This window comes from Micromys minutus (assembly GCF_963924665.1).
Source record: "Micromys minutus genome assembly, chromosome: 18".
In the NCBI taxonomy this organism is placed as follows: domain Eukaryota; kingdom Metazoa; phylum Chordata; class Mammalia; order Rodentia; family Muridae; genus Micromys; species Micromys minutus.
Window position 1 is genome coordinate 42,438,924 of NC_137953.1, and position 27,212 is coordinate 42,466,135.

Below are 27,212 nucleotides of genomic sequence, written 5' to 3' on the forward strand. Positions count from 1 at the left end.
AGAATTTTTCTGCTGGAGGGAACACGAGATGGCTGCATCTCTATTTTTCTCCAAACAGAAAACTTCTTCAGTGCTACTGGGAGCTTCAGAAGGATTCTTACAGCAGATGGAAAGAACCCATACACATCCGTGCATGCAATTATCAGGCGCTAATTGAATTTGAAGGTTAGCTCTGTCACTAGAGGGAAATGAAGCCTATCTATGTTTCCCATATATGGCTATACACTCTGCAGTAGATATGGCACATGTTTGGATCTAAGACCCCTGAAGTATTAAAGGCTGTTACTGTTTAGTCCGGGTAGTGATGGTGACGAGTGACATGAAGTACGTGTTCTACATCTTTCAGATAGTATTTCTACAAGACACACTGGTAATGTAGCACGGTGATCAAGCAGAGATCCTCAACCTGTGGGTCACGACCCCTTGGAGTTGAACAACTCTTTCATAGGGATCACCTAAGACCATCAGAAAACATAGATTCTTACATCATGATTTATAACAGTAGCAAATTACAGTTACTAAGTAGCAACAAAATTAATTTTATGGTTAGGGGTCACCATACTGTATTAAAAGGTCACAGCAGTAGGAAGCTTGAGAACCACTGAATTATACTATAATGAATGGAAATTTTGCTGGAGGAAAATTAAAGAAAATCAGAGAAGTCCTGACTCACATCTGGGGACTAAGATGACACTAGGGGGCCAGAACATTGGCTTACAGTTGCAAAACAATATGAACAAAAGTTAATGTGTAGGTTTCTGGCTCAACTTCTTTTGTGTAAATGAAAACACTGAATGGTTGACAAATTCAAGATAAATGCTGTGCTCACACTTGGCCCAATATGATCACAAGTACATTTCACACTGGCCCATTAATTAGTAAGTATGACATCATCCTGATCCAATAGAAAGTTTGTACAATCATTTTCCCCAAAGACAACTTCTCTAGAGAGATTTCTTCACATATGTTTCCCTATATTTCCTTGATCACAAACACTCTCTTCAGTTTTTCTGTTTGCAAGCAGCCAGCCATGATACATGAGCAACAAATTGTGAAAGCTTAGCTTGCAGTGATGGGTTTAGCGTAATCATCAAAAACAGCAAAGGTAATCTAACACACACTTGATGGTATGGACAGCCACTGAGAATTATGCTAATTAGGCATAAATGGGAAGCAGCTCAGGAAACTGATTGCAATTAATATTGTTTTACATAGAATGAGCAAGCCAAGATGGGGTGAGGAAAAGGAGAAATAAGATTTTTCTAAAGACCTCTGCATTTTAACCTGGCCCTAAGGAAATACCTGTCCGTCAAAGCAGGATATGAGACAAGTTATCTTTATAATAAAAGCTAAAGTACAAGAGTTGCATTGAAAAAAGATGGTCTTTTGAAACAGATTCCTGGTTTTTCTTACAATAACACGCAGGTCTGTATCAATTCTTGTCTAACAGTGAAGTGAACCCCAAATGGCGGAAGACACAGTTGTTCATTTGGCTAAAAACATGTGCTTTGGGCAGAGAGGTTTCAGAATAAGTCTGTCTATGCTCCACGGATGCTGAGCTGCCCACAGTCGGTGTGACCACACACTTGACCTTTTTGGAATCTTGGCTTACCTTACTTCAGTTTACATAGGGAAATGGTAGCTGATTCTAAAAGCCACCATGACTGGTAGCTCTTGGAAGGATGTTCTCCATACATAGGTAGTCATGAACCATTTTCAGTGAAATTCTGGCTTACCCATATTCAAGAGAAGGGTGATATAAACTCCAGATCTCACCAGGAAGAGTAAAAGCCACACTGCAAGATGTGTGTGTATGACATGTAGGAAGAGAGATATTACGATACTAGTTCTAAAAAGTAAATCTGTCAATTCTGAATGCTTTTCTTCCCCCCTCTACAAAAAATATTCTTTCAAATATGCATTTCCCAGTCTATTAAATTTTATTGCCGGGGAGATATACGTGATAAAACACATTACATTAGATGTGTAATATGTTCCCACAAGTGACATGAACAATAAAGGCTGTTGGTCAGAGTCATTTCTCAATACTAACTAAAAGTCGAAATCAGACCTCCAACTCAAAGCACACAGAAATTCCAGTCTGTGAGGTAAAGCTTCTGTTTGCCAAGTAGTCTTAACATCACCTTCTCTAGAGCACTCATCTTGCGTGTGACTAAGTCCAGTGAACTTGTATCTCCCCTTCCTGGAGATGGGTAAAGCAGGACTTAGGTTAGCAGAATGGTTCATGACCCCCACATGAAGATGATTATCTTTGCCTGGGCTCCCAGCCAGGGTGGCTTTTAGAACCAGACACCATTTCCTGAGGAAGCTGGAGCAGTTTGTGGGAAGGCAAGTATGAGCAACCATGGGTTCCAATAAAGCCAGCTCCAAGTCACCACCATGTGTGTGGTCACACTGATAGTGGCCAGCTCAGCATCCAACAAAGCAGAGACAAACTTGCTCTGAAAAACTGCTCTGTCCAAAGCACATAATTTTTAGCCAAATGAACAATTCAACAATGATGATCTGAGTTCACCTTGCTGTGCAACAGTAGCTGAAACAGAGCTGTGTGTTATTGTAAAAACAAATAAAAGATCACAAACACAAAAACAAAATGTGAATTTGTTTCAGAAGATTGGCTTTTTTTTTTCAATGCTACCCCTGTACTTTAGCTTTTAATATAAAGATAATGTATCTCATATCCTGCTTTGACTGACAAGTATTCCCTTAGGACCAGGTTAAAAGGCAGTGGTCTTTAGAAATATCTGATTTCTCCTTTTCCTTACCCCATCTTGGCTTGCTCATTCTATGTAAAACAATATTAATTGCAATCAGTTTCCTGAGCTGCTTCCCATTTATACCTAATTAGCATAATTCTCAGTGGCTGTCCATACCATCAAGTGTGTGTTAGATTACCTTTGCTGTGTTTGATGATTATGCTAAACCCATCACTGCAAGCTAAGCTTTCACAATTTGTTGCTCATGTATCATGGCTGGCTGCTCAAACGCAGAAAAACTGGACAGAGCATTTCTCAATACAGAAAACTCTCTATAGAGAAATCTCTCTAGAGAGGTAGACTCCTGGTGCCAATTAAAAGCAGGGAAAGTCTGAAAATGGTACCTCACCATACTGAACAAACCCTGAGCCTAACCTTGGTCATTCATCAAGGTTTGTTGATTGGTCTGTCCTTCATTTAGCATTTCCATTAATAGAAATAGACATTGAGCTTAAAACTACATATTTTCTCTACTATTTAATAGGCCTTTTGTTTTCATTTGGAGGCATCACAGTCTAAGTAGAACAAACCAACCAGATCGTTATAGTGAAAAGCACTTGACCTTAGGAGAGAGAAAGGCAAACAATAACGGAAGCGAAACCCATCTGCCCATCTGATCTTTTGCTCACAATTGTGTGATATGAGGGATGTCCGTGCATTTGGCTATACATCTGTGAAGTAAAAGATAGATTACAAAGTCAGGTAGAGAATGTAGAAAGTCGGACTAGGAAGTTTGGATCCTTGCCCTAGGCTGTTGTAATAAATATTTAAAAAGTACATATATAATCGGTTTTTCGTCTCACTCCTCAGGCCCGCGCACCCTGTCCAAGCTGCCACCCGGAACTCACTCTGTTCATACAACTCCCTTCCCTTGGAGGTTTAGTACCGCCTGCTCGCTGCCTCTGTCCCAGGGTGTTTCTGTACCCCAAATTCCCACAAACACAACTCTACAGCCCAATAGCTTTTCACACAGGTTTATATATTCAACTCTCAATCCACAAACCCTCTAGACAAAAAGATGGCATCGAACAGACAAAGATACAAACTGCCCTTTTATATGAGATACTAGACCTATAAAATCCTTAGTGTTTATAGCTATTTAACACCAATCAATATCACCTGGGTCTAGCTGGTCCTTGGGAACCTCCATCTTGCCACGACCTCTGACCTCTTAGATCTTTTTCTCTTCACCTCCCTTGCCCCGCCCAGTCACTGGCTTTCCTTGATTTTACTAATTAAAATGGAAAGATTCAGATAGTCACCTCTTGAGTATGAGTTCGTGACTGGGCAGCCCTTCTTGGGGAAGTGGAATTAACATTAAAACACAAAAAGCTTCAGGACAATCTACACTAGGTAAGAAAATGTTGGTTTAAAAAGAAGTAGAACTTTCCAAATCTGTGATTACAGCTCAGTGAGCTAATTTATCTTTGAGATTTCCACACATCATCCTTTGTTCACACTTTTTTCTTTCAATTTTTTTCTATGACACTTTTGAGCATTTGTGTGGTTGTTACCATAAGGAAATGGTAATAAGCTTGGTAACTGTATGTGACTTTTATAACTGATCAATTAGGCATTACATATTAGTCCTTTTTAAAATCTTCGTGTGCTGAGGGTTTTGCTTTTGTTACATACATCATATAAAGTTCTCTTGTCTGATTTATTAAGAACTATATCATGAGTTGAGAGATGGCTCAGAAGTTGGGAGTATTTGCTGCCCTTCCAAAAGAACCAAGTTTTGTTCCCAGCACCTATGTTGGATGGGTCATAGCCACTTGTGACTCCAGCTATGGGGGACCTAGTGCTCTCTTCTGGTTTCTGTTTGTACTGTGCTCATGTGCACATATCAACACACATGCATATATAAGTAAACATGTAAAAGAATTAGAAGGATATTATATATGTGCCTCTGCCACGTTGTTTATACTTTTATTCCTACTCTTGTTGGCCATCAAGAATAACAACTTAAACTTTTCTTTCAGAAGTAACCATACACCACATTCTTGGGTCATAACTTTCCTTCATCTAAAATGTTTTTCTCCGTGTCCAAGTTGAAAAATAAGAATAAGACATTGTATTAGATGAACTAGATTCTCTGATCCTGATTTTATTTCTGCCGTTGCTTCATTCTGTTGCTGTGGTAAAATTGTTTGACCAAAAGCAGAAAAGAGACTAGAAAGGGTTTTCTTTGGTTTCAGCTGTTGTCGCACAGTCACACGTGTGAGTGTTTTAGACAGCTGGACTAACCATATTCACAGGCAAAAGCAGCGAGAACCAAACTCATCCATACAGTTCACTTGCTGCTTGCCCTCAGCTGCTCAGCGAGCTTTTCCAACTCTGATATAATTTAGAGCTCTGCTCATGAAGTGGTGGCACCCTAGTAGGTGGGGGTCAGTTAATAGTTAAACCAGTACCTCACAGAAACACCTACACACCAGACTTGCCTAGATACTTCCTCAACTGATACCCCCCCCCCCATACCCTGGTTTTAGTTTGTAGCAAGTTGAAGTTTGAAGGCATAGTATAGCAAAAAAAAAAAAAAAAAATCTATTTCATATGGATGGATTCAAATTCTTATCACATATTAAAAATGTTTTTCACTCCTTTGCTTCTTACCATGTAAGTTTATACAATTTATTTTTCCAGGTAACATACTCACCTACTCAGTAACCTTTATGGCATATTAAAAATTGAAGCCCCCTTTGCCTCTGAAAATTCGAAGCATTTATTATGAAAAATCTATGTGAAAACCAAAAAGAAAACTGAGTTCAAGAAATAAAGAATAATGCTGTAATCATAGCAGCTCATTATTTTGTTTTTAAACTTGATCTTCCACAAGGTTATTACCTAGTGTTGAATATTAATGGACTCTGGCTGTCTTTATGCAGAAGAGATCTTAAACAAGTGTTCATAAGAAAGGACATTAATCAGGGGGAAAGAAGGGAGCCTTGTTTCTAACAGTGTTTGCATAATAGCTACCCTTGGGGACGTTACTTGGCTTAAAAATATATATCCATACTTTCTGTACCCAACACAATGAGAACTATTTGTGGTTATAATTCTCTTATAGCATTTTCTATGTGTTTATGGGGCATTCAAACTGAGAAGCTGCTGGAAACTCACAGGAACAAAGAGCATTGCTCAGGAACTATGTAGGGTAGAAGTTGTAGAAGTTGAAAGAGCCTCTTCTTGGAGGATTGGTGGCAAAGGACCTAATAGCAAGTCATAACTGATTTCAGAAGGGAAGAAACAGGCTGGCCTGCCGAGGGACATTCACATACCCCTCTGGTTCGACTTTAACCCTCCAGTTGTTACTTAACCCTTGTAAAGAAACAATAAGTGAATCTAATCTTGGCATCCAGACACTTGCTTTGGTGGCCTGTGAAGCAACGGCACATGTGACATTTGGCTGCCCTCCACATACAACTCTTTGCAGCGTTCGTCAAGCACTGTGTTTTCCAGTTCCCTGCTTTCCTTAAGATTCTTTCCTCATCTCACAAGAGCTTTCCAAACCTTCCTTGCTAGTAAGTTCTACTCATCAGGCATAAGGTTGGTTTAAATGTCCCATCCTCCACAAAACCTTCTTTGACTGTTCTACCAGCCATAGGTCTTTACATGGACTGTGCCCCGGGGATGTCTTCTGTTTCCTTGATTTATGGTGTGCATGTGCCAAGTTTGATTTTTCATAAATGTTTTAAATGATGACCTCATCTCCTTGCAGCTTTCTCCCCATCCCCCCCCCCCCACACTTTTTATGAGCACTTTCATTTGTTCCATACTGAACAAATTCTGTATGGTCTTGGAAACATAAGCCATGCTGCTGTTTGATCTGAGTGGGTTACATAAGACTCTGAATGAACAGTTTGTTCTTGCCGTTTCCTTTGCCTTGTTCCTTGCGCAGTCCAGATGGTCCGCTGCGCCGAGGGAGCATTCTATAGTATGACAACCTGAAATTGTTTGCTCCTCCAAACTGAAGTTGCTGATGGTTTTCCCCATCCCCACTTTGTGATCTGCGACACAGTTCCTGTCCTGAAGGAAGATACTTCCTTATGACTCCTTTATCTGTCCTTCCCATGTGAATATGCTGTTTTAGCAGAGTTACAGCTAACTCTGTAAGCAAGGGAAGTTGTCAAGAGAAGGCCAAGATTACCCTTGACAGACATTGCCTTCTGGAGGATCAGTGTGTGTGTGTGTGTGTGTGTGTGTGTGTCTGTCTGTCTGTCTGTCTGTCTGTCTGTCTGCACATGTGTATGTTTGTGTGCATGCGTGCAGTCTTAGAAGTGCTGGAAACTGTCCCTTCTCTCTATTTATAAAGCCTTTTGCAAACTTTAATCCTGGGGTGAGCATTACAGCTATTAGCCTTCTTTGCCAAAGCACAAAAAAAAAAAAGTAGCTTAAAATGTTCAATTCCAGCAAATCACACAGAATCATGCCCAGATCCATCGCTCTTTCCACAACACCACAAACAGCCCATAATATTTCCTGCTACCTTCTGTGGGTATCACGGTGCCTAGTAGGGCTGTCCCCACATTGGGTTCAGTGTGGCAGTGAACAGAGCCCCCGACTTAGGTTTATGGTGCTGGCCGACCATGATCAGCCCTGGGCCCCAAGAGCTGCTTCCCTTCAAGTGTCAGGAACCCTGTTTATGAAAAAGCAAGGGACGCCCAGGATTTTCATAGGTTCCTTGGACATATTTATTCCTTTTCTACAGCTCTCATATTTATCCATTTCTTGTTTCTTTTTAAAAATCATTATTATTTAAGTAGTTTTTAAAAGTAATTATATGCATGTCATTATGCATCCTGATTCCTGTCACCTCCATCTCTCTCATTTCCCTCCCTCTGTGCCAGCAGCATCCCCCCCCCCCCCACTAATCCATTTCCACAGCCATGTCCTTTGGTTTTGCTTTGCACTGAGTTGTCCTTCTGCTTTTATCCATCAGCCCCATGAACTGATGAGCTTCTGTGTTTTGCAGCGGGAAACTGGGTTCATCACAGATGCTACAAAACCAATGGTCCGTTGTTTATAGCTCCTTACAGAAGGGGACATTTTCCTCCCCCTTTTCTGTTCTACACAGTTTCCCCTCCTTCTTCTTGCCTCCGCCTTCCTCCCATGTTCAAGCAGCCATCCTCTTCTCTAAGTATTCAAGGCTTCTGGCCAAGAGAGGGCATTCAGCCCCGCAACAGTGAACACTGACTTTATGCTGCAGTCTATACCAGGACTCTCGGATATACAATAGAAAGCCTTGGGGGCCAAGTGGCGCTCTGTCTCCTCCCTCCCTCCATCCATCACTCACTCCTTCCCTCTCTCTTTCTCTCTCAGGTGTGTGTGTGTGTGTGTGTGTGTGTGTGTGTGTGTGTATGTGTGTGTGTGTGTGTGTGTGTGTGAACGGGGTCCAGAGGTCAACCTCATTTGGTTCCTGCAGGACAAGGCTCAGGAATCTGCCTGTCCCCCTGTCCCCGTCCCCCCTGCACTACAATCCCATGCTCACGTTGCTGTGTCCGACTTTGTTGTGGGTCTTGCTGATGAGAGTCAGTTCCTCGTGCCTGCACAGAAAACACTTCACGAGTGAACTATAGTTCCAGCTCTGTTCTCCTTGATTTTTTGATCTGTGCTCCTAGACTTTAATCGGAATTGAAACATTACTCAAGTAAGAACAAAATAGCACTTTGCACAATAAAATTGAAGCATTTTTTTTTTCTCTAAGGCTGTGTGATTTGAAAGGCTGAGTTCATTGTTTGAATAATTTCCGAATGGACACATCTCCTTTTCTAAAGGCATCTTACAACAGCAGGAAGCTCCCTTAAGAAACCACAGTCGTCTTTAGATTGTTTCCCTCATTTAACATGGCTTTCTTACTATTTTCTATACTACACGTGTAAGCCATTAGAAACTTTAATTTTCTCTTATAAATAAGGTAAGTTACATAAGACTCTCAGTCTCATTCCCACCATGGGCACTACTGATTTCAGGCCGGGCATCTGAGTATCCTCCACAGAACACAACTGAAATACCGGTTTCCTCCTCTGTCTCTAGCCCTCTTCATAACTGTGGTGGTGAGTATTTCTACCGTAGTATTCACAATAGAAATGGCGGAGCTGTACTCAGTCTCTGGAGAACGAAGTACAAGGAAAGAAAGGAGGAACCACAGTGTTAACCTTTCAGCCAGCCCACAAGTCTGGACTCCACTGTTCACAATTGTGGCAACCAAGGCTCCTGGGGTTAGATGGTCTCTCCAGTGTTCTGCGTCTCCTAAGGTCAGGGCTAAGATTTTAATCTGACATGACTCCACATTTCACATTTGCAGTACCAGGACGAAGGAAGATCAAGAAAGTGTTAAAATCGTGTGTCTGACTGGTGCTTGGGTAGGAAATGGCTTGAAGGGAATTTTTATCTGTTTGACAATGATTCTGTTCCGTCCCCCAGTATGGAGGAACATGGAACCCCTCATTTGGAACTTCTCGGTTAGAGGGCCATCTACTAATGAGACATCTCTCTTTTGTCTTCCACAGCAATTTTGCAGGCAGTCATAACTGGTGACCTAATGAAGGTAAGCTACCCTGCTACTGACACGCAGGGATTCTTTAAAAAGCTTAATTCAACAGCACACCTCACCAAATTTTCACAATCCAGTTTATAAACCACTTTGGAGGAGGGAGAAGGAAAGATCTGCTTTTAAGAAAATGAGCGCTCAACACACTGCTTCTCCCAACAACAAAGGGGCATGGTAGATTCCTTGGACTTGCCTTTGGTTGTTTTTTTAAAAAAAGGACTGTACTTTCCCAGGATAAAATGATCATAGTAACTCGAATTCTGCTTCCAAAGACTCACATTTGAAGAATTTGAGGGCTTCTTCTTTAGCTGTGTATATATATATATATATATATATATATACACATATATAAGAAATGCCTGGATAACAGCCAGAAATGCATGTACCAGCGAGAGCTTACACCATTGATAGAGTAACCTGCTTCAGAGGTCACGGCCAACTGAGAAAAGGCTCTCTAGTCCATTTTGGACTTGTGCTTGTATTTTCTGGTAGATTTAGTTCACAAGGAAAACAGATGTCAATTCTGAAGCTAGATTGCCTGATTTCAGACCTTGCCTCTGTTGTTCATGCTGTGTTTTATCTCTTAGCACATTTTTGTTTCCTTCATTTTTTTTAATCTGTGAGATAGGATAAAAGTATTATTTCTTTCTTAGGTTATCATAAGACTGTATGTAATCATATGATAAGACTGCCGATACTATTCATGTTGCAAAGAAAAGTGCCTAAAATGTTACTAGTTTATTCTTGCTATATAGTACTAACAAGTTTTTTTCTTCTAACAGCATAGTTATTAAAATGTATTTGCCACTGTGTAGTCTGTGAATGTTCTAAAAGATCTAGGTATTCTTCAGCTATTTGTGCTGGGGTCACGACTGCCTACAAGTCTCCATGTAAATGCTGGTGTGCAGTACAGTGCAACTGCCTGCCTCTGAATGAGGGACGTACCTTGCCAATCAGTCCATTCTGTACAAGCCAAGAAACCAAAGGCCATAAAAGGAAGCTAAGAATTACTTTTTCTCTTCTCCATATTTACTTTCCTCTTTCCTTTTTCTCGACTTCCCCCCTTTCCTTTGCTTCCCTCCCCCTTCTCCTCCCTTCCCTTTCCATTTTAAAGCACATCTGTTGGATAAACCAAAGAACGCCCATTGTACATGTTCAGCACAGGACTAACAGAAAGCAGAGAGAGGGAAGATTGCTTCTGTATTGGTCAACTGCAGTCTCAGTCATAGGATTCTGACCAGGCTGCCTTACAGTTTTACACTGTAGTGTCCCAGGGCATTGATAGCCAGAAGAGAAGCTCATCTGTAAACAGGATCCCTGGGAATTCATAGTTCTTTCCCTTCAGTGGGCTAGCCAGTAGCAGTATACAACTCTGAAAGGACTCACCTTGCAGTCGCTGGGAAGCAAGAACAACTCCTGCCCTTGGACAGTTCTAATTCAGTTTGTGATTTAAAGCTTTTCCCTACTCTTTCATTCTAGGCAAACAACTTCCCAGATCCTGGAGTGTATTGTTACTCATTTAAAAATATTTTATAGAGAATTGTTTGAAATATAAGGCACCACTATATCTAGTTGCTTATCTTGGCACAATCTGCCTTATAAGTATTCCCTGTTTGAGGAATGAGTCAATAATGCCTTATATACTATGAGATGAGAGACAGACAATGGAGAACTTTCTCTTTCAGTTCTATCTATCTATCTATCATCTATCTATCTATCTATCTATCTATCTATGTATCTATGTATCTATTTATCTTTCTTTTTTAATCTATCTACCTGCCTACTTATCTATCCATCTATCTATCCATCTATTTGTCTATCAATCTATCATTTACCATCTCTATTTATCATATATAAATATATAAAATTTTATCTTTTATTTTACCATTTTTACTTCCATAATGTGAGTAGAATGTGCAATCCATATTTGATATTAAACAAGCTCTGTATATGAGAGAGAGAGAGAGAGAGAGAGAGAGAGAGAGAGAGAGAGAGAGAGAGAGAGAGAGAGAGAGAGAGAGAGTGAGAGAGAGAAAGGAGTTGGATAGGATAGAGAGGGAGGGATATAACACAAGAAGGTAGAGCAGACTCCCATATGGTGAGAATGCATAACACATAAATTACTGAAGAGCTGACTTTACTCATAGAGTGCAACCTTCCCTAAAGGCACGTTCAGGACAGCTGATCCCTATTTGGTCTGGCTACATCCACGTTTTCATTCTCAGTGGATCTTCCCACAGAGCAACAGTATCACTGCAAGATGTTGTAGCTGAATAGAGAAGTTGCTGCTTTGTATCTCTGTGCTGCTACTTCCTGTCTCTTCTCCAGAGACTGGGGATATAGATTCCCTTAGCTCTGGTGCTTCCAGTTCCTCTGATCAGCCACTCTTGGTTGAATTTCTAGCTACTTTTCCTTGGATCTTTCCAAAACTCTGTTTTTTTCCCCTGGTACCCCTCTGTTGACCTTTCTTCGTAGTTAACACTCGTTCTTCCTATGGAATTTGGAGACCACTGAGGCTATTTCCTGAGTCATTTCATTGTTGCTCAGGTGTTAGTTTTTCCTGATACTGGCTCTTTTAGTGGATTTGTCTTCAAATAATCTATGAGGAACTTCACCACGTCTCCTCTTATGCTGATATTTCAGTTTGGAGAATGGTGGCACATTTGCATTTTGTAATATTTGATAGTTCATGAACTCAGTCTGCGTCTTCCTTTGTCCACCTGACTCTCTGGTGACTAAATCCTTGGCCTTTCCTACTAGCTGTTCTCGTACAGAAACAGTAACATTCACACCATCGTTTTGGTTCTCATTAGTTCATGATCTTCTCTAGTCCTATTGAGTGTGCATTGCCTGATACTCAGAAGGTATCAGGATGAAACAGCAACTCTCCCTCTGAGTGTGTGTGCATTAACATGTGTGCACATGCACATGTGCATGAATGTACAGGTAAATGAAACATTTCTGTTCATGTCATGTCGAAGAACAACTAAAGACATAGAAAAACTGCCTAGGGGTTCAGAGCCAAGTTCTTCCTGCTGTAACAAATGCTGGACCAACCTCAGGAAGTTGTAGTTTTCTTCTGAGAGTCTATGATTCAGAAGAGAAGGGTAGAAAGCCAAACATTTCTATTTCATTGAGCTATTTGATATAGACGGACCCTTTCCAGTGTTAAATGAGACTAACCATCCATGCGAGTGATGGAGGGAAGGTACTTCATCAGTTTAACTCTTCTCTGTGTCCTCTGGGGTTAAAACCATTTGTTCTTTACTAGGTGACTTTTCTGCATGACCTTGGAGTTTGATCCCTGTTTTGGGTACTGCTGATGTTTCTTCCTCGTGTGTCTTTTTCTCAGCTCATGGAAAGCTATAAGAATGGAGGGAGCTTACTAATTCAGGGACCAGGACACTGTTCACTCCTTCACTACGCAGCTAAGACCGGCAATGGGGAGATTGTGAAGTACATCCTTGACCACGGTGAGTAGGCAAGTAAGTCTCCAGGGATCATGTGTTTGTGAGGTTCTAGGTAGCACTCTCTGTAGTGACATTCAATGAGGTCTTCCCAACTCACCAGCTCTTTCTCTGACACTCATTGTTCGTACAGGTACGCCATCTTAACCAAGCAATTAAAATAAATAATTTTTACATTCAAATTTATAAAGGGGAAAAATTTTGGGGAGAGATTAGTTTAAAATTTAAAAGCTTTCTGAAATGTGTTAGTTTCTGGGTACTGTGGTAAATGCCTTCAATCTCAGCACTAAGCAGGCAATCCAGTGGAGTGGATTACTGTGAGTTTGAAGACAACCTGGTCTACATAGTGAGTTCTAGGCCAGCCAAGGCTACATAGTAAGACCCTGTCTCAAACATAAATAATTAAAATAAAATAAAGTTAATTAAGTTATTTTTTAAAATGTATATCTTCATTTATTTTTGTTTTATTAATGTTTTTGCCTGAATGTATGTCTGTTTAACCATTTGTGTCTGGTCCGTGTGGATGTCAGGAAAGTGAATCAGATCCCCTGGAATAGGAGTTAGAGATGGCTGTCAGGCTCTGTGTGCTGAGGGATTTGAACCTATGTCTTCTGCAAAAGTAGCCAGTGGTCTTAACCAGCGAGCTATCTTTCCAGTCCCTATCTTAATTTATTTTAATTTTAGTTAATAAAATGAGGCCTGGTATAGTTATCTTTATTTTTTAGAACTTTTTATAAATAATTCGAACTCAGCTGGGTAATCTATATTTGTAGTTGATTCTGTAGATTCCTGGACTTATCCTACCCAATTTTTCTAGTTTCTTAGTTTTTGTTGTCTGATTCTCATTTGTGATTTTTTTCCCAACTCATACTTCATTCTCCTGAAAAAAATGCCTGCTCATGCCATGTCCCATGGGGCCAGCCAACCTCACCTCCCAGTATGTGTACTCATTGAGTTTCCAGTTTGGTCTTAGATCATTCCCAGGATGGGGGATATTGGTTTAGCATCTGCCTTCAGAAGCCCTTTGGAAATATAAAGGAACACCACTCAAATTCTCATTCTTATAATATGACTAGAAGTGGAGAAGACCAGGGGCGTGAGGTGAAAGGGGAGAAGGCTCATTTGGAGATTTTTAAAGGTGAATAGATGAAGGAGACTGTCTTTGAGACCCAGGTCCACAGAAAGCCTAGATGGCCCTCTTTGTGCAGCCAATGTTCTTACCTGCCAAGCCATCTCTCCTGCCATTCCAGATTATTTCCTTTGCACAGATACACAGGCTGCACACAGTGATGTTCGCATCCCTTTGTTTCTCCTTTTATGCGCCGGGGACTCTTGCCACTTTCATCTTTCCACTTAATTCTTCACCTCATTCATTCACTCTTTCAGTGAATCTAGAAAGTATCTAACAAGAACTGTTTGCTATAGGCCGACACAGGCAAATCTGCACTCAGAGGAAAATGGATTCAACATTTCCAAGTATTAGCAGGCTGAAAAGAAGAATAGTTAGGTGTGCAAATAAATTCAACATAGTTAAATGTAAATGTTTTAGGTCCAACTATAGAGATAAATACAGATAACTCTAATACCATTTGCATAATATGTCAGTGTGTCTGCAGAACACAACACAGAATTTTATCTTTGCAAGGACCTTGTAAAGTAGATACTAGGATATCAATCATTTCAGACTCTACATCCTTTGTATCTCTCACTATGTAGAGTTTGAACTCTTGGCTGGAACTATGGTCAGAAGGATGGAAGGGAAGTGGGTGGAGTTAGAGCAGTGGCTGATGAAGGGCTTTTCCCAGCAGACTACATAGTTCCCCTTCTGTCTGCCTTAGAAAGATGAACTGCGGTGCTGCGTATGCCACAGGCTTCATTCCTTCTGCTCTCCGGATCATCCACCTGCCACACTTCAGGGAAAAACTTGCAAATGAAACAGTGGCACACATGCACCATGGGCTTATTCTGGTTTTTTTTTTTTTTTGTGGGGATTTCCCCAAAAAGCCAAGGAGGAGCAGAAGCAAATTCGCAGTATTGCACATGGACACTAATTAATTAAGGTATTTTCCCCCTTTTAAGAAAAGTCCCCAGTGGCACAAAGTTCAGAAGACCGCCGTTTGGTATAAGACACAATCTTTGTACATAGTCCAGGCTAGCCTGGAATTCTCTGGACAGGCTGGCCTCAAATTTGTAACAATTCTCCTTCTGTCTTCCAAGGGCTGGGATTAGCAGTGTTCCCTCTCACTCCCAGCTAAGCTGTGTATTTTGAGGTCACAAACTGTCTTCGTAGAACCATTCACCTCTCTGAAATGATAAGAACTTCTTTACAGAACAGGATTCTTCAATTCAGAGGGAGATAAACGGAAGGCATGACCCTGGGCATACTTGGTTCACAGTTGTTAATGAGCTCTCTGCGTACTGATAGAACCTCTCCTGACTTAGTGTTTGATGGCAAAACTGGAAAATAACAGAAATGCTTACACTGAAAAATCCCCTGACATGCCTGTGAGTATGCATGTATCAGCCTGACTCAATCTCTCCAATGGCTTCGGATAATAGAAATCCCACAGTTCTTTTTTTCAAGGCCCCTGTTACCAGGAGCCCACCACTGATGGTTACTTGGCACTGTTTAGAACCAATTGAGAAGTCTTTACTCCAACCAGCCGGGATCTGAGTGTAACCTCAAACATTTAGACCAAGTGGCTTTTAAAGGCAAAAACTACATCTTAATATTTCACTCAGCAGGAGGTTTGCACAAACAAGCGATTTAACAGGGGCTAAGACAAGTTAGGTGGGGCACCGTGGCCGCAGGTCTTAGAATACAGTTGGTTGGTAATTTTCCAAGGGATTTTTTTCATCAAAGACATCAAACTTGAGTTAAATCAGAAATAGGCTAAGCAAGAATACAAGATGGAGGGCCGTCTGTACTGTCCTGTCCTGTCACATGGATCTGAGGAACTGCTGGGTTTGTTCAATGTACTTAAGTCATATTCTGTGTGGTTCTTTGAGTTGGCCCTTAGCTCCCAGCATCCTTCCTGCTCTAAGCTCCACTCTGCTTTGTCCCTTCATTGGATGCTTAGGGAGAGGACTGTGATCTGCAGTCAGGAGCACACCTTCTGATCCAGATTCCTGAGATATGAGTTATCTCAAGTACCAGCAATTTTTTTTTCCTTCAGAGGCTCCTTTAAGATGGCCTTGGGCTCCAAGGTCTGAGTGGGATGTGTGGTGTGTGCTGAGAAAGCCATAGGAGAAACCTTCCTTCGGACTTCTCTCAGACGTGCAGAACACTGCTTTCTTTGGTTTACAAAGTAAAAGCTGGAATCTGTGCGTTTCAAGGCCTGAAAGTAAATAAGGAGGAGGCAGAGGGAGAGCAATTCCAGAGATGAGGCAGAGGCTGTGGATCCAGGGATTCCAGCAGAGACTCTCTCAGCGGTCCCTGCCTTTCAGCTCCTTTCAGGCATCATTTTCACTGGCTCCATGACTTTGTGTGCCTTTCTCCCTTTCCTACCCAGCATTTTGGCATTTTGTTTTTATTCTCCCTGGGTCCGCCCCGCTGCCCCCTACTGTTTCCCCCAGATAGAAACCCCACTCACGCGTTTCCTTTTTATTTCAATGGGGTATTTTGTCTTCCCTCTTTTTCTGACTTCAGTCTTTCTTTTCTGCTTTTTTTTTAACACCCTCCCCTATTTTTTTTCTGCCTCTGGTCCCAGAGAGAAAGGACTCGCATCCTGCTGGGACAGGATGACAGTGCTGTCAGCATTCCCAGTGCCAGCTCTCTTCACATCTGTGCAGCCTTTGTCCCATGGCAGGGGGGGATTTGGAATGGTCTGTTGGCAGCATCGGGGAGACTAATGGGAAATGAGGTCCTGGGAGGAAGTCTGTGGGGCAATGGAAGGAATAGCAGAGGGGATTTGGATGTGCCCATAGGAGGCAATTTAAGGAATGGGTGTTATAAAAGGCCCATCATATAATGCACATACAATGCAGACAATAAAGTCATGTGAACAGGATGTGGAGTGGCTGAGTGAGAGCTCACAGGTGTAGTCCAGAGTAGCAGGGTTTCAGAAAGTTTCAGTTCTGTGTGAGTGTGTGTGTGTGTGTGTGTGTGTGTGTGTGTGTGTGTGTGTGTGTATTCCTGTTGAGGCTTGAATACGGAGTGTTCTTCGCAGGCTCATGCATGAACACATGCATGAACACATGCATGAACACATGCATGAACACATGCATGAACACATGCATGAACACATGGACCCCCAGGTAGTGATATTTTGAGCAGTTGTGAACCTTAGGAGGCAGAAGGGGTGGGGCTTATGGTGAAAGGCCAGCCAGTGCTCTCTGCTTTCTAGCATGTCCTACAGAATTCAACCTGCAGAATGCCTGTGTCCTCATGGTCCAGGGAACTCCCACCACCATGATGCTGTTCTCTCTAAACCCTGAGCCCATTCCTCCCCCACCCCACTTTGCTAATGTTAGGTGCTTTGCCATAAAGAAAAGAAACTAACACAGTTCCTCAGTTTTTAGACCTTTCCCTATATGCTACAGTGTTTTAGATCTATATTTCTGCCATGGGTCTGTCTCTGAAGGAAAAAGAAAATCATCCAATATTGACTGGGACCCAAAATAGTTTTAAAGCATCATTCACCATTTGATTTTTTTTTTTTTAGTGATATTTCTGTCTCAAGCACTTTTTGGAAATTAAATATATATAGTAACTCATTGCTGCTAAAATATATGGTTCTAGATATTAAATGTAATTTGTTACAACTCTATGCAGTAAACTGCACTTATCTCCTTTGGAGAAGAGTCACTTGAGGCTCAGTTACCTGCCCAGAATCATGCATGTGTATGATCTAGTTTCTGCTTCTGTATCCAAGGCACGGGCAAGGAGATACAGACATGACAGCTGTGTGCTAGTGTTCCCACTGAGTTCTCATGATGGCGTGCACAGCATTCGGGAAGAAAGGTGAAGAGCTCACAGAGGAACTTCATTCTACTCCTTCAGTACAGACTTAAAACTTCAGGGTGGCTGTGAGATTAAAAACAAAGGGAAAGAAAACAGCAAACAACAGAATCCAACTAGGAAGGACAGAGATGCAAGGGTTCTGTCAGTTTGTCCTTCCTGTTGCCGTGACGAAAACCACAACAAAACAAATTACAGAAGAAAGTGTTACCGGGCTTACAGTTGTAGGTTAGAGACCATCGCAGAAGCGATGTCACATGGGCAGGGTGGCTGGGTCATGTAGCTGAGAGCTCATGTCTTCAGCTGCAAACATGAGGTAGAGAGAACAAAGTGAACGAGGCAGAGGCTTTGAGAGGCTCCAAGTCTGCCCTCAGTGACACACTTTCTCCAGCAAATGTGTAACACCTAAGCCTCCCCAAATAACATCACCAACTGGGACCAAGTATAAAAATGCCTGACTGGGAGTACGACGTCGTCTCTACCACCGCAGACGCCTCTGTATAGGTGGAAAACTGAATTATCTGCTGATAGTTTAATGTTCTTTTCTCAGATTCCCTGGAGGAAAGGTCATAGAGCATCCAAAGTGGGGATATTTGTATAAAATAAATCCCAAGGCCAGCTCTCAACCATTGATACACATTGGAAAAATACAATTTTATTTATTTTTTTTTATCATTTCTCTCCAAGACTCAAATTAATAACAACAAAAACAGGTGCTATTTTCAAAATACATTTTATCTTCCAAAAGAAAGTTGGTGTGGGCTTCGTTGATTGTTTTTATCTTATTTGGCTACCTACTCTTTGATCTGCATATCAAAGCTTCTTAATAGGTCAGCGCAGTGTTAAAATATAGCTTCCCACAGGCGGGTGCATACAGACAGGAGGGAATGAAGCCTGTATCAGATGTTTTACCATGGACTCCTGTGCTGTTGCTACCTTGCAAAGATAAGCCTTCAAGCCCGCAGTGGTAATAGGTTCCTAATGCTGGGACCCTTTAACACAGTTCCTCCCGTTGTGGTGACTCCCAACCTTAAAATCATCTTCACTGCTACTGCATAACTGTAATTTCGCTACTGTTGGGAACAGTAATGTAAACATCTGATATGCAGGACGTCTGACAGGTGGCCCCCCACTTCCCGGGGGAGTCAAGACCCACAGTTTGAGACCCACTGCTTTAAAGACTGTCTCTAAAGATAACAAGTAAACATGCCAGAACTCATTTTAAATAGGAGATTTATCTGTTTATTTATCTACATACTTTCCATTTAGGTCACAGCACCCTCTTCCGTTCCTTGTTCAGACCCCCATCCTCCGTGTCCTTCTCCTCTGAGAAGGCGGTGGGGGCTGTGTACCATCCCACCCTGGCATATCAAATCACTGCAAGAACAGGAGCATCCTCTCCCAGTGAGCCAGAGAAGGCGGCCCAGTTAGGGGAAGGGATCTACAGGCAGTGCAGGCACTGTTAAACACAGATCTCGGCTCTCACCTGGAGTGATCTGCCTGCTGCCCCTCCCTCATTTACATTGATGATTTACTTGCCAGTGTTTTAAATGTTCTTTAACCATCCTCTGATCTATGTGAGGGAGGATCACAGATGTCAGAGGCACTCCCCAAACACTGAAGTGGAGTCCCTTTAGATACATCATTAAGAGCACAGTGCCAGCTTCCAGCAGAGGTGGCTTTTTCTCTTACCTCTGCCAGCTACAGGGGATTAAAGGAAGAGGAGAGGAACCCTGGCTAGCCACACAGGTGCCTGAATCAGGCTGGATAATCATCGTGGGTTCACTCAGAGCTACAGTTGTGGCGATTCTGGTCAGCTATTGAGATAAACGAAGTCCTTCTTGTCCTCGTCTTCATCTTTACATTGTTAAACTCTTGCTGTCTGAGCCCAGTTAAAATGCTCTGGGGCCCCTTCCCAGTACAGAAGCATAAACCTAGAAAGTCTTGGGACTCGCTGTGGCTTCCTCTCAGCGAGGAATAAAGGGAAAAGCTCGGAAGGCTTTGTTGCCTTAGTCACTGTGCAGAGAGGGCTTCAGGGATGGCAACACAGATGCCAAGGAAAGCCGTGCTGCCGTGTTCCTGGAATTCCTCCCTAGATAAACGGCTTAAAGTGCTCTCTGAAGGTAGCAAGAGCTCTTTAGATGGAACTGGAGGGGCTGTGATCCTCTTGCTCCTGATCTTCTTGTGCTCTCCTATCAGAAATTGAACAAGCCTGGAGTGTGTGGACCTCCAGAAACTCAGCCAACAAGTGGTTTCTGATTAAGTGAGAGCAAAGTGACCATGTTATGTCACCTTCCTTCACGGATGGATGTTGCAGTGTTTAGATTTAATATACTCAGCTGTGGTGTGCCCCAAAGCACTACAGTTGTTACTCTAAATTTTATGAAGAGTTTAAGGGGTGCCAGGCACTTCTATTTAATACTTTAGATCATTACTGACTCTTGAAAACTCACAGGGAAGGGTAAATGTCATCATTAAAGGATCCACAGATTTAATGATATAACGTTTATATAATTTAGAGGCAGATAGAAACAGTAGAGTGATTCTTATCTTTCAGAATAATTCACTTCAGAAAGCAAGACAGACATTTTAAAAGGCATACATACCACAAGGTAGAACCCATACCCAGCACAGGACTCAGAGAAAGCTTAGAATTCAATTGGCAAATGACTCTTTGGATATTTTTGGAAGATCTTGCCACAGCTGGGCTTTGAGGGGCATTTAAATTTAGATAAAGGGTTAGGAGAGGGAAGGCTGTTATGAATAAGAAAATCAGGAAACACACTTAGAGTTGAGGAAGGCCTAAGAAATGCACAGTTAGGCCATTGGTAGTTTATCTTAGCCAAAAAGGTAGAACTTCATCAACACATTAAGACGGGGGAGTTCCATGAGGAAGGCCATGAGCATCATCTAAACAATTGAGGGTAATTAACAAATGGGACATGTGGAAGTGTAGTGATAATATGTGCCTTTAATAGCAATGACTTCTGCACACTAGCTGCATTCCATAGAAAGACTCAAGGTGACTTAGCTCTTGGATGATTAGAGTTACAAGGATTCTTGACTCTCTCAATTACCTCCCTGCCAGTAGCAGTCATGGGTAGAAACTTATATAAACTCTTCTTTATTTCCTTTTACGTTATACATAATAATGTTCAGTAATAGTACTCTTTACCAACATGGGTCAAAAATCATAAGGATCATGCCTCTAAAGGCTAAACTGTCTTTAGTGCCAGGACCACATTTGGAACTCCCAAGCAGATTTGTCCATCAATTGAAACATCTAAGCATTTGCTGAGGACGAGAATCAATATTCAGTATAAGTGGGGGACACCATGATGAGTAACAAAACAACAGCAACAACAAAAATAAAAGACAAAGCTCCTAAGAGGTTTATTAGAGTCTTGATGTACAGAGAACCAACTAAGCTGGTGACTTTAAAATAGTCTTACAAGTGCCATGTCAAATAATGCAATTATCAGTCTCAACTTGCCCTGGGTGGCTTTGACGTGGCTGATATCTTACTTAAGTATAGCAAATAGAATCTATGCATAACGAGTAAGTACCATATAGGTGGAGAATGGTATCAGCTCAGAGGGTGTTCTGTTGAAGACATGTGTCTGATACCTTCAGAGTACACTGGGTGAGGTACCTCAAAGAAAGACGTAGCTGTCAGACAGTAGAATGACGAAGATCCCAAACTGTGTCTGCAGAAGAAGAGGATCAATGGCTAACCAGACAGCGAGAAAGAGAAAGGCCTGCTCATTACACACTTCCAGTCTAACTCTTGGGGGACATGTCATGCAATGGTGTATCGGTGATTGTCTGAGATGTATGCGTGACAGTTATTCCGTTTCGAAAATGTTCAATAGACTTTAATTCTATTTCCAAAATATATCAAGGAGATGATGTGTGTGTTTTCACTTTTCTCATTACACTGAAGGAAGCCCTTTCTTGTAGCTGGGGAATGAAAGAGACCCCAGAGCTCACTTTGTTGGCCTTTCAATCTACTGAGACAATTAGTTTTCAGTTATTTTCTAGCTAATTTCATTTCTTCAGTTTCACTGTGTGTGTATGTTTGTCTCTCTGTGTGTGTCTGTGTGTGTGTGTGTGTGTGTGTGTGTGTGTGTGTTTCATGTACATGTGGGTGCATCGCTCATGAGGACATCAGGGAAGGATGTCAGGTGTCTTCCTCTGTAAGTCACCGTATCACTTCCTTGAGACAGGGTCTCTCACTAAACTTGGCCATGCTGGCTGACCACCAAGATCCTGGGATCTACCTTGCTCTCCCTACCTTTGTTACGGTTAAAGGCACACAGGGCCATGCCCAGCTCTATAAACATTCTCTTAAAACTTCATGCTAGAGATTTGAACTCAGTTCCTTTTGTTTCAGAGCAGGTTTTCTTACTCAGGGAGCCATCTCTCCAGTCCTCCTGGAAGGGGTGTTGATGGGCAAGGTAGCAACACCCTTTAGCTCTCCATATTGACCAGTGTGGTTTGGGGAAACTGGTGACAATCCTCTTACTCTCACTTTGTCCTATGATTAACCTGTGATCACCAATTTATTTTCTCAGTTCCCTCTCCTCGCCATTTAAATTATTCATATGCCGATTGACCGCTCCCAGTTAGTTTTAGGATATCTTTTTGACATCTCACTTCTCTGTTATTGTTTAGGACCTGCAGAATTACTGGATATGGCAGACAGTGAAACGTGAGTGTTGTCTTTCCTTATATAGTCCAAACAGGTGTCGTTGAAGCGTGTCTAGTCCATAAGGCATGTCAGAGGGGTTTAATTTCACTGATTAAAATCCCGCACTAAATTGTTTAAGTGGTTGTACAGAGGTAATTTGCTGCACAAAACACAATAAAACCTAATAATTTCTATTGTGACGATCTCATGCATAGCCAAGGCTGTCCCTGTCGTTACCTAGAGCATCCTACCAGCAAGATTCTCTTACACACACTTGGGCTGCTGACAATAATTAAGTGCATGTATCTATCTCCACCACATGTGGCATTCTTCTCGCATGGGCTTTGTGAGAAAATAAAGCCCCGATGCCTCAAGACATTTGCTGCATGCAATGGCACAACTTCCGTTTGTCATCCTGTGCTAGAACAAGTCCTACACCACCCCTGGAGGGCTGGAAGCACAGTTATGCAAGAAGTTACCAGCTCTGGGTTGGTTCCTAAGCAGAAAATGTTCGTTTCCAACTTTCTTATGCTCATGACATCCAAATACGGACTCTTTCACTAACAGGAATAAGAAAGAGACGAACAGTCAACTCCGAAAGCCGGAGCGGGAACTACCAGAGAGTTTCAGAAGAGTTAGACAAGGGGTAATGATGAGTGGGTTTAGAGAGGAATGACCTGGTAACCAGAGAATGGTTACCAGAAAGAACGGAGAGAAGAGGACCAGGTGGAAAGGCAGACAGCTGTGAGCTGGGCACAAAAGAGCTAGCGACTGATCTAAGATGGTGTGCTGGCATGCTTGTGAACGGGGACACCATTCATCCTGGGTTGGCTTCTCTATGGCCGACATTTGATTTTTCATGAAGCATGTTGGCATTAAGTATCTTTATACCTTGGAGCTCAGAGGGTCTGTCTTTTTTTTTTCCACTTCCCACATACACTGAGAGGCTGTTCTCATGCCTGTTGCATTCTTAGGAAAATCTGAGCCTGTAAGTTCTGCTAGAGTCTTCCAGAGCATCTCAGATATCCCTTTATCGTGTAATATATACCAATTATAACCCAATATTGGTTGGATAGGGAGAAAAGAAGTCTGTCTGGCTCCTTAAGTTGAGTTCTCAGGATATACTTGTGAAAGTCATAATGGCTTCCACCATGTTTGAAGGGTCGGGCTGCGTGAGCTCCATGGAGATTCCTTCATGCTCTCCCTCAAGTGTTTTGACATATCCTCACAATTTGCTGGCTAAGTATCATTGATGTATATCCTAAATCTAAAGCAGTGATTTAAAAAAATTATCCCCAAGTAACATCCAGTTTAGACAAGTTGGCTAAAGTTAGACGATGTTAGGTCTTCTAGTGAGTGATATAGGAATTTGCAGACGTCCCCAGGCCACCATTTTAGCATCCATGTATTCTGCTGGCCTAGGTCTCAGCTACTCACAATGGCAGAGGCTAAAGCGCACACCGCATCAGCAACGGGGCAGGATAAGCCCCTTTGCTCTCTCTATCACCTCGTCTGTCTCCAACCCTTGCCTGGTTTCTTAATCTTTGATTTAGGGGCGAGACTGCACTGCACAAGGCCGCCTGCCAAAGGAACCGGGCTGTGTGCCAGCTTCTGGTGGACGCAGGAGCATCCCTGAGACAGACGGACTCCAAGGTAACAGGATGAGAGAGTGCAAGCATCCTCCCACTGTGAGAGATTGCAGGCACCATGGCCTCCACTTGTGCCCACAGCACAGGCATCCTTTCTGCGCTCACGGAAGGGCATGGAGCTCTGGAAAAAGGAGGAAAAAATAGAGTGCTTCATTTAGAGAAACTGCAGTTTAAATGGAGAAGCACAAAGGGAGGGTGTGTGTTTGCCTGTGTCACTTCATAAACCCCACATGCTAAAAAGGCACATGGGACTTAGAGGTGCTCTACCTAAATACCAGCAGGCAAGGGGTGCGCAAAATGAGACCCATGGCCGGAGAGTGGGGATGAGGTGGAGTGAATGTCCTAGCATGCTTACCAAGAAGTCTCTTTATCCCCAAATTAATGTAACTTAAAAGCTAATATAATTAATCTATGATCATCTTCAGCACCAAATCTACTATAGTTTAAAATTGGTGATTGGCACCGCTCCGTGCCTGGCTGCCAAGTGGTCGCCTACCCGCCGACTCCCCAGATGGTGGCGTCCCACCTTGAGATGGTGACAGTTCCAAATCTGATATATCCACATCAGTCTGTATATACCCCTCAAATGTATGTACTTAATTTTAGATGCACGTGTGTGCTTATGTGTGAGAGAGTATATAGATATGTCCCACATGTGTTCAGTCTATGATGGTCAGAAGAGATATTCCCTGGAATTGGAGTTACAGTGGCTGTGATCTACCATATGAATGCTGGAAATCAAACCTGGGGCTTCTGCAGGAGCTCAAAACTGCTGAGCCTTCTTTCCAGCCCCAGTTACCTTTACATTTTCAGAGTCTTTCTATGCATGTTTTCCTATATTATTCCACTATTATTGTCCAGCATAGCAGTTAGAGTGAAAAACTATTATTGATAGGAATGGGAGTGGGAAGCCAGAGGAAGAATGGCTGTTTCACCACTAGCTCTGTTGACTTGTAGCCTGCTGCTGTCTGAGCAGATCAGCCCTCCTCATTTGGTGACAGAATAGCCCACTGCCTCAGTAAGATAAAATGGGGGGAAGAGTAACTAGTTTGTTGTCATGGATCACTTTCATAGCCTGGATTTCTGCCTCACAATGTCTCTTATGTCAAGGAGACTTGAAATCTGGTCACTTTCTTAGGTGAAGGGTTAAATCCGCAGAGAATGGGAGGCCAGAAATTGTTGGTGGAATGTGTAAGCCATCTTGACCAGAAAGTGCCCATGAGTACAATTAGGGCACCAGGAAAGATCTAGATCATCCGAATCTGTTGCCTTCCTCAGTGGATTCAAGGGACAGAGTTGATATATGGAGTATGGAGATCCTGTAATTCAGTGGAATTGAGCAAGGACAGAGACAGGACTAGAGACAGACAGACAGACAGACAGACAGACAGACAGACAGACACACACACACACACACACACACACACACACACACGACCAGTAACAGGCGTCTGTCATCTGTTCTGTGAAGCACTCAGGGTTTTGAAGGACGTTGAGTAGACAGCAAGTCCCATGACTAACTACATCTCTGTAGTTGCAAAGAAGACTTTTAAGGTATGGGTGAGGTTTGTATTAAACAGGAGCAGGTTTTGAGCCAGTAACTCTAGCCATGGTATATATACACAGACCTTAGAAGCCTGATCATTGTTGTAAACTCTATTAGATTTAGTTAAGTGATGAGAATCTATATATGTACAGTGTAGGCCCTGGGCTTTCCTTGAACAGCAAATCTTGTGACATGAGTTGCCCTGTGAGTGGACCTCTCTCACTTCTGAGCCAGTTATATTTCATGATGCTCTCTTTTCCTCTGGCAACCCACTAGAATCCCTGCTCCTTGGCTGCTTCAGCTTCCCCCTCAGATCACCAAAACCACACTGGCTATATCTTGGTGTATAGGTAATCTGTTACCTCTTTAGTCAGTCATTTCAAATGACAGATAAATGCATAAGTTGCATTCTTCCCAGATGACATTACACTGAAATGTTTCAAAGCTTAACTAAATCCAGAAACACATACCTTGGAGGCAGAGTTAGTCTAAACCACATGGGGGAGGAGTACTTGGCAAAAGCAATTCAGACCACAGTAGGGTTGCTGACCACTCATCACACAATGGCTAGGCCTGTACACAGTTCAGAAACTAAAAACACAGGGAAGAGACACAGAACAAGAGGGACAACCTGGAACTCATGAGGTCCAGCTTGGGGATAGTTGCCTTTTATTTTCTAAGTTTCTTAGATAAATGGACCCACAGTATTTGAGACTCCTTCCTGTTTTGAATTATAAAAGTGTATTCATTTTTCAAAATATAAATATCCGATTAATATTTATGCTCACACACAGAAAACTAGACACATAGAAAAGCACATAAAGCAAAACAAAAGTCACTTGAAATTCCCTCCCTTAGAGCTGACATGATTAAACTTAATCTCTATTTACATGTACATATGTATGTCTGACTCTCAGTTTTTAAAACCAGTTGGCATCATATCATACATGTTACTGAACATTGTAACTCTCCATTCAAAATTATGGTCTATACATTTTACCACACAGTAATGTAGCTGCTTCACTCCTTTGTCAGAATCCTGTAACCTTACTGTTCCCTAAACCAGTGCTACATAAAAGCTGAATACACTCACGAATGGACTTTCTGTTGGAACCCTTAGGAGAGAGGCAATATCCTAGTGGGTCTGTTTTTTTAGCAAAGGAATTACTACAAATCTGCTCAGAGGTTCACTTCACCCCCACTTTTCTGAATATTTGCAAGGTAAGATGTCAGTCTTATCATTATCAAAGTCAAGGTTAGAGTCTGCTATGGCTGTGTAAGAACTGTTATGGGAATCTTAAGCTAGTGATTCAGTACTGGGTGCAAACTAAGTCGGACTATTAGGAAGATGGGTGCTGAAACCAGCAAAGGAAGAGCCTCCTCTTGGCTTCTGCTGCTCAGTTTCCACTATTCGGTGAAGAATAATCCTGAACTGAAAATTACTGAAAAGAAACTTGGCCCTCAAACTCGCTGCAGTTTCTCCCCACAGTCTCGGGGAGACGCCATGACCTCTGGTTTACAGAGATACACTCTCTCCCATTAAACTCTACCTCACCACATCGATATGATT

At 42.2% G+C, this 27,212-nt stretch overlaps 1 protein-coding gene across 5 annotated transcripts in view; it reads left to right on the top strand.

Annotated features, from left to right (window-relative positions):
* The window catches only part of DGKI (diacylglycerol kinase iota), a gene marked incomplete at both ends in the record, with an annotated part of 420,018 nt that overhangs the window by 392,527 nt on the left and 279 nt on the right, over positions 1-27,212 (top strand). For all 5 annotated transcript variants that reach the window (XM_080932354.1, XM_080932355.1, XM_080932356.1 and 2 more), the window contains 4 exons: positions 9,290-9,327; positions 12,683-12,803; positions 22,432-22,468; positions 24,001-24,100. In XM_080932354.1, the coding sequence (XP_080788480.1) occupies positions 9,290-9,327; positions 12,683-12,803; positions 22,432-22,468; positions 24,001-24,100 (296 nt within the window). The remainder of the gene's footprint in view (positions 1-9,289; positions 9,328-12,682; positions 12,804-22,431; positions 22,469-24,000; positions 24,101-27,212) is intronic.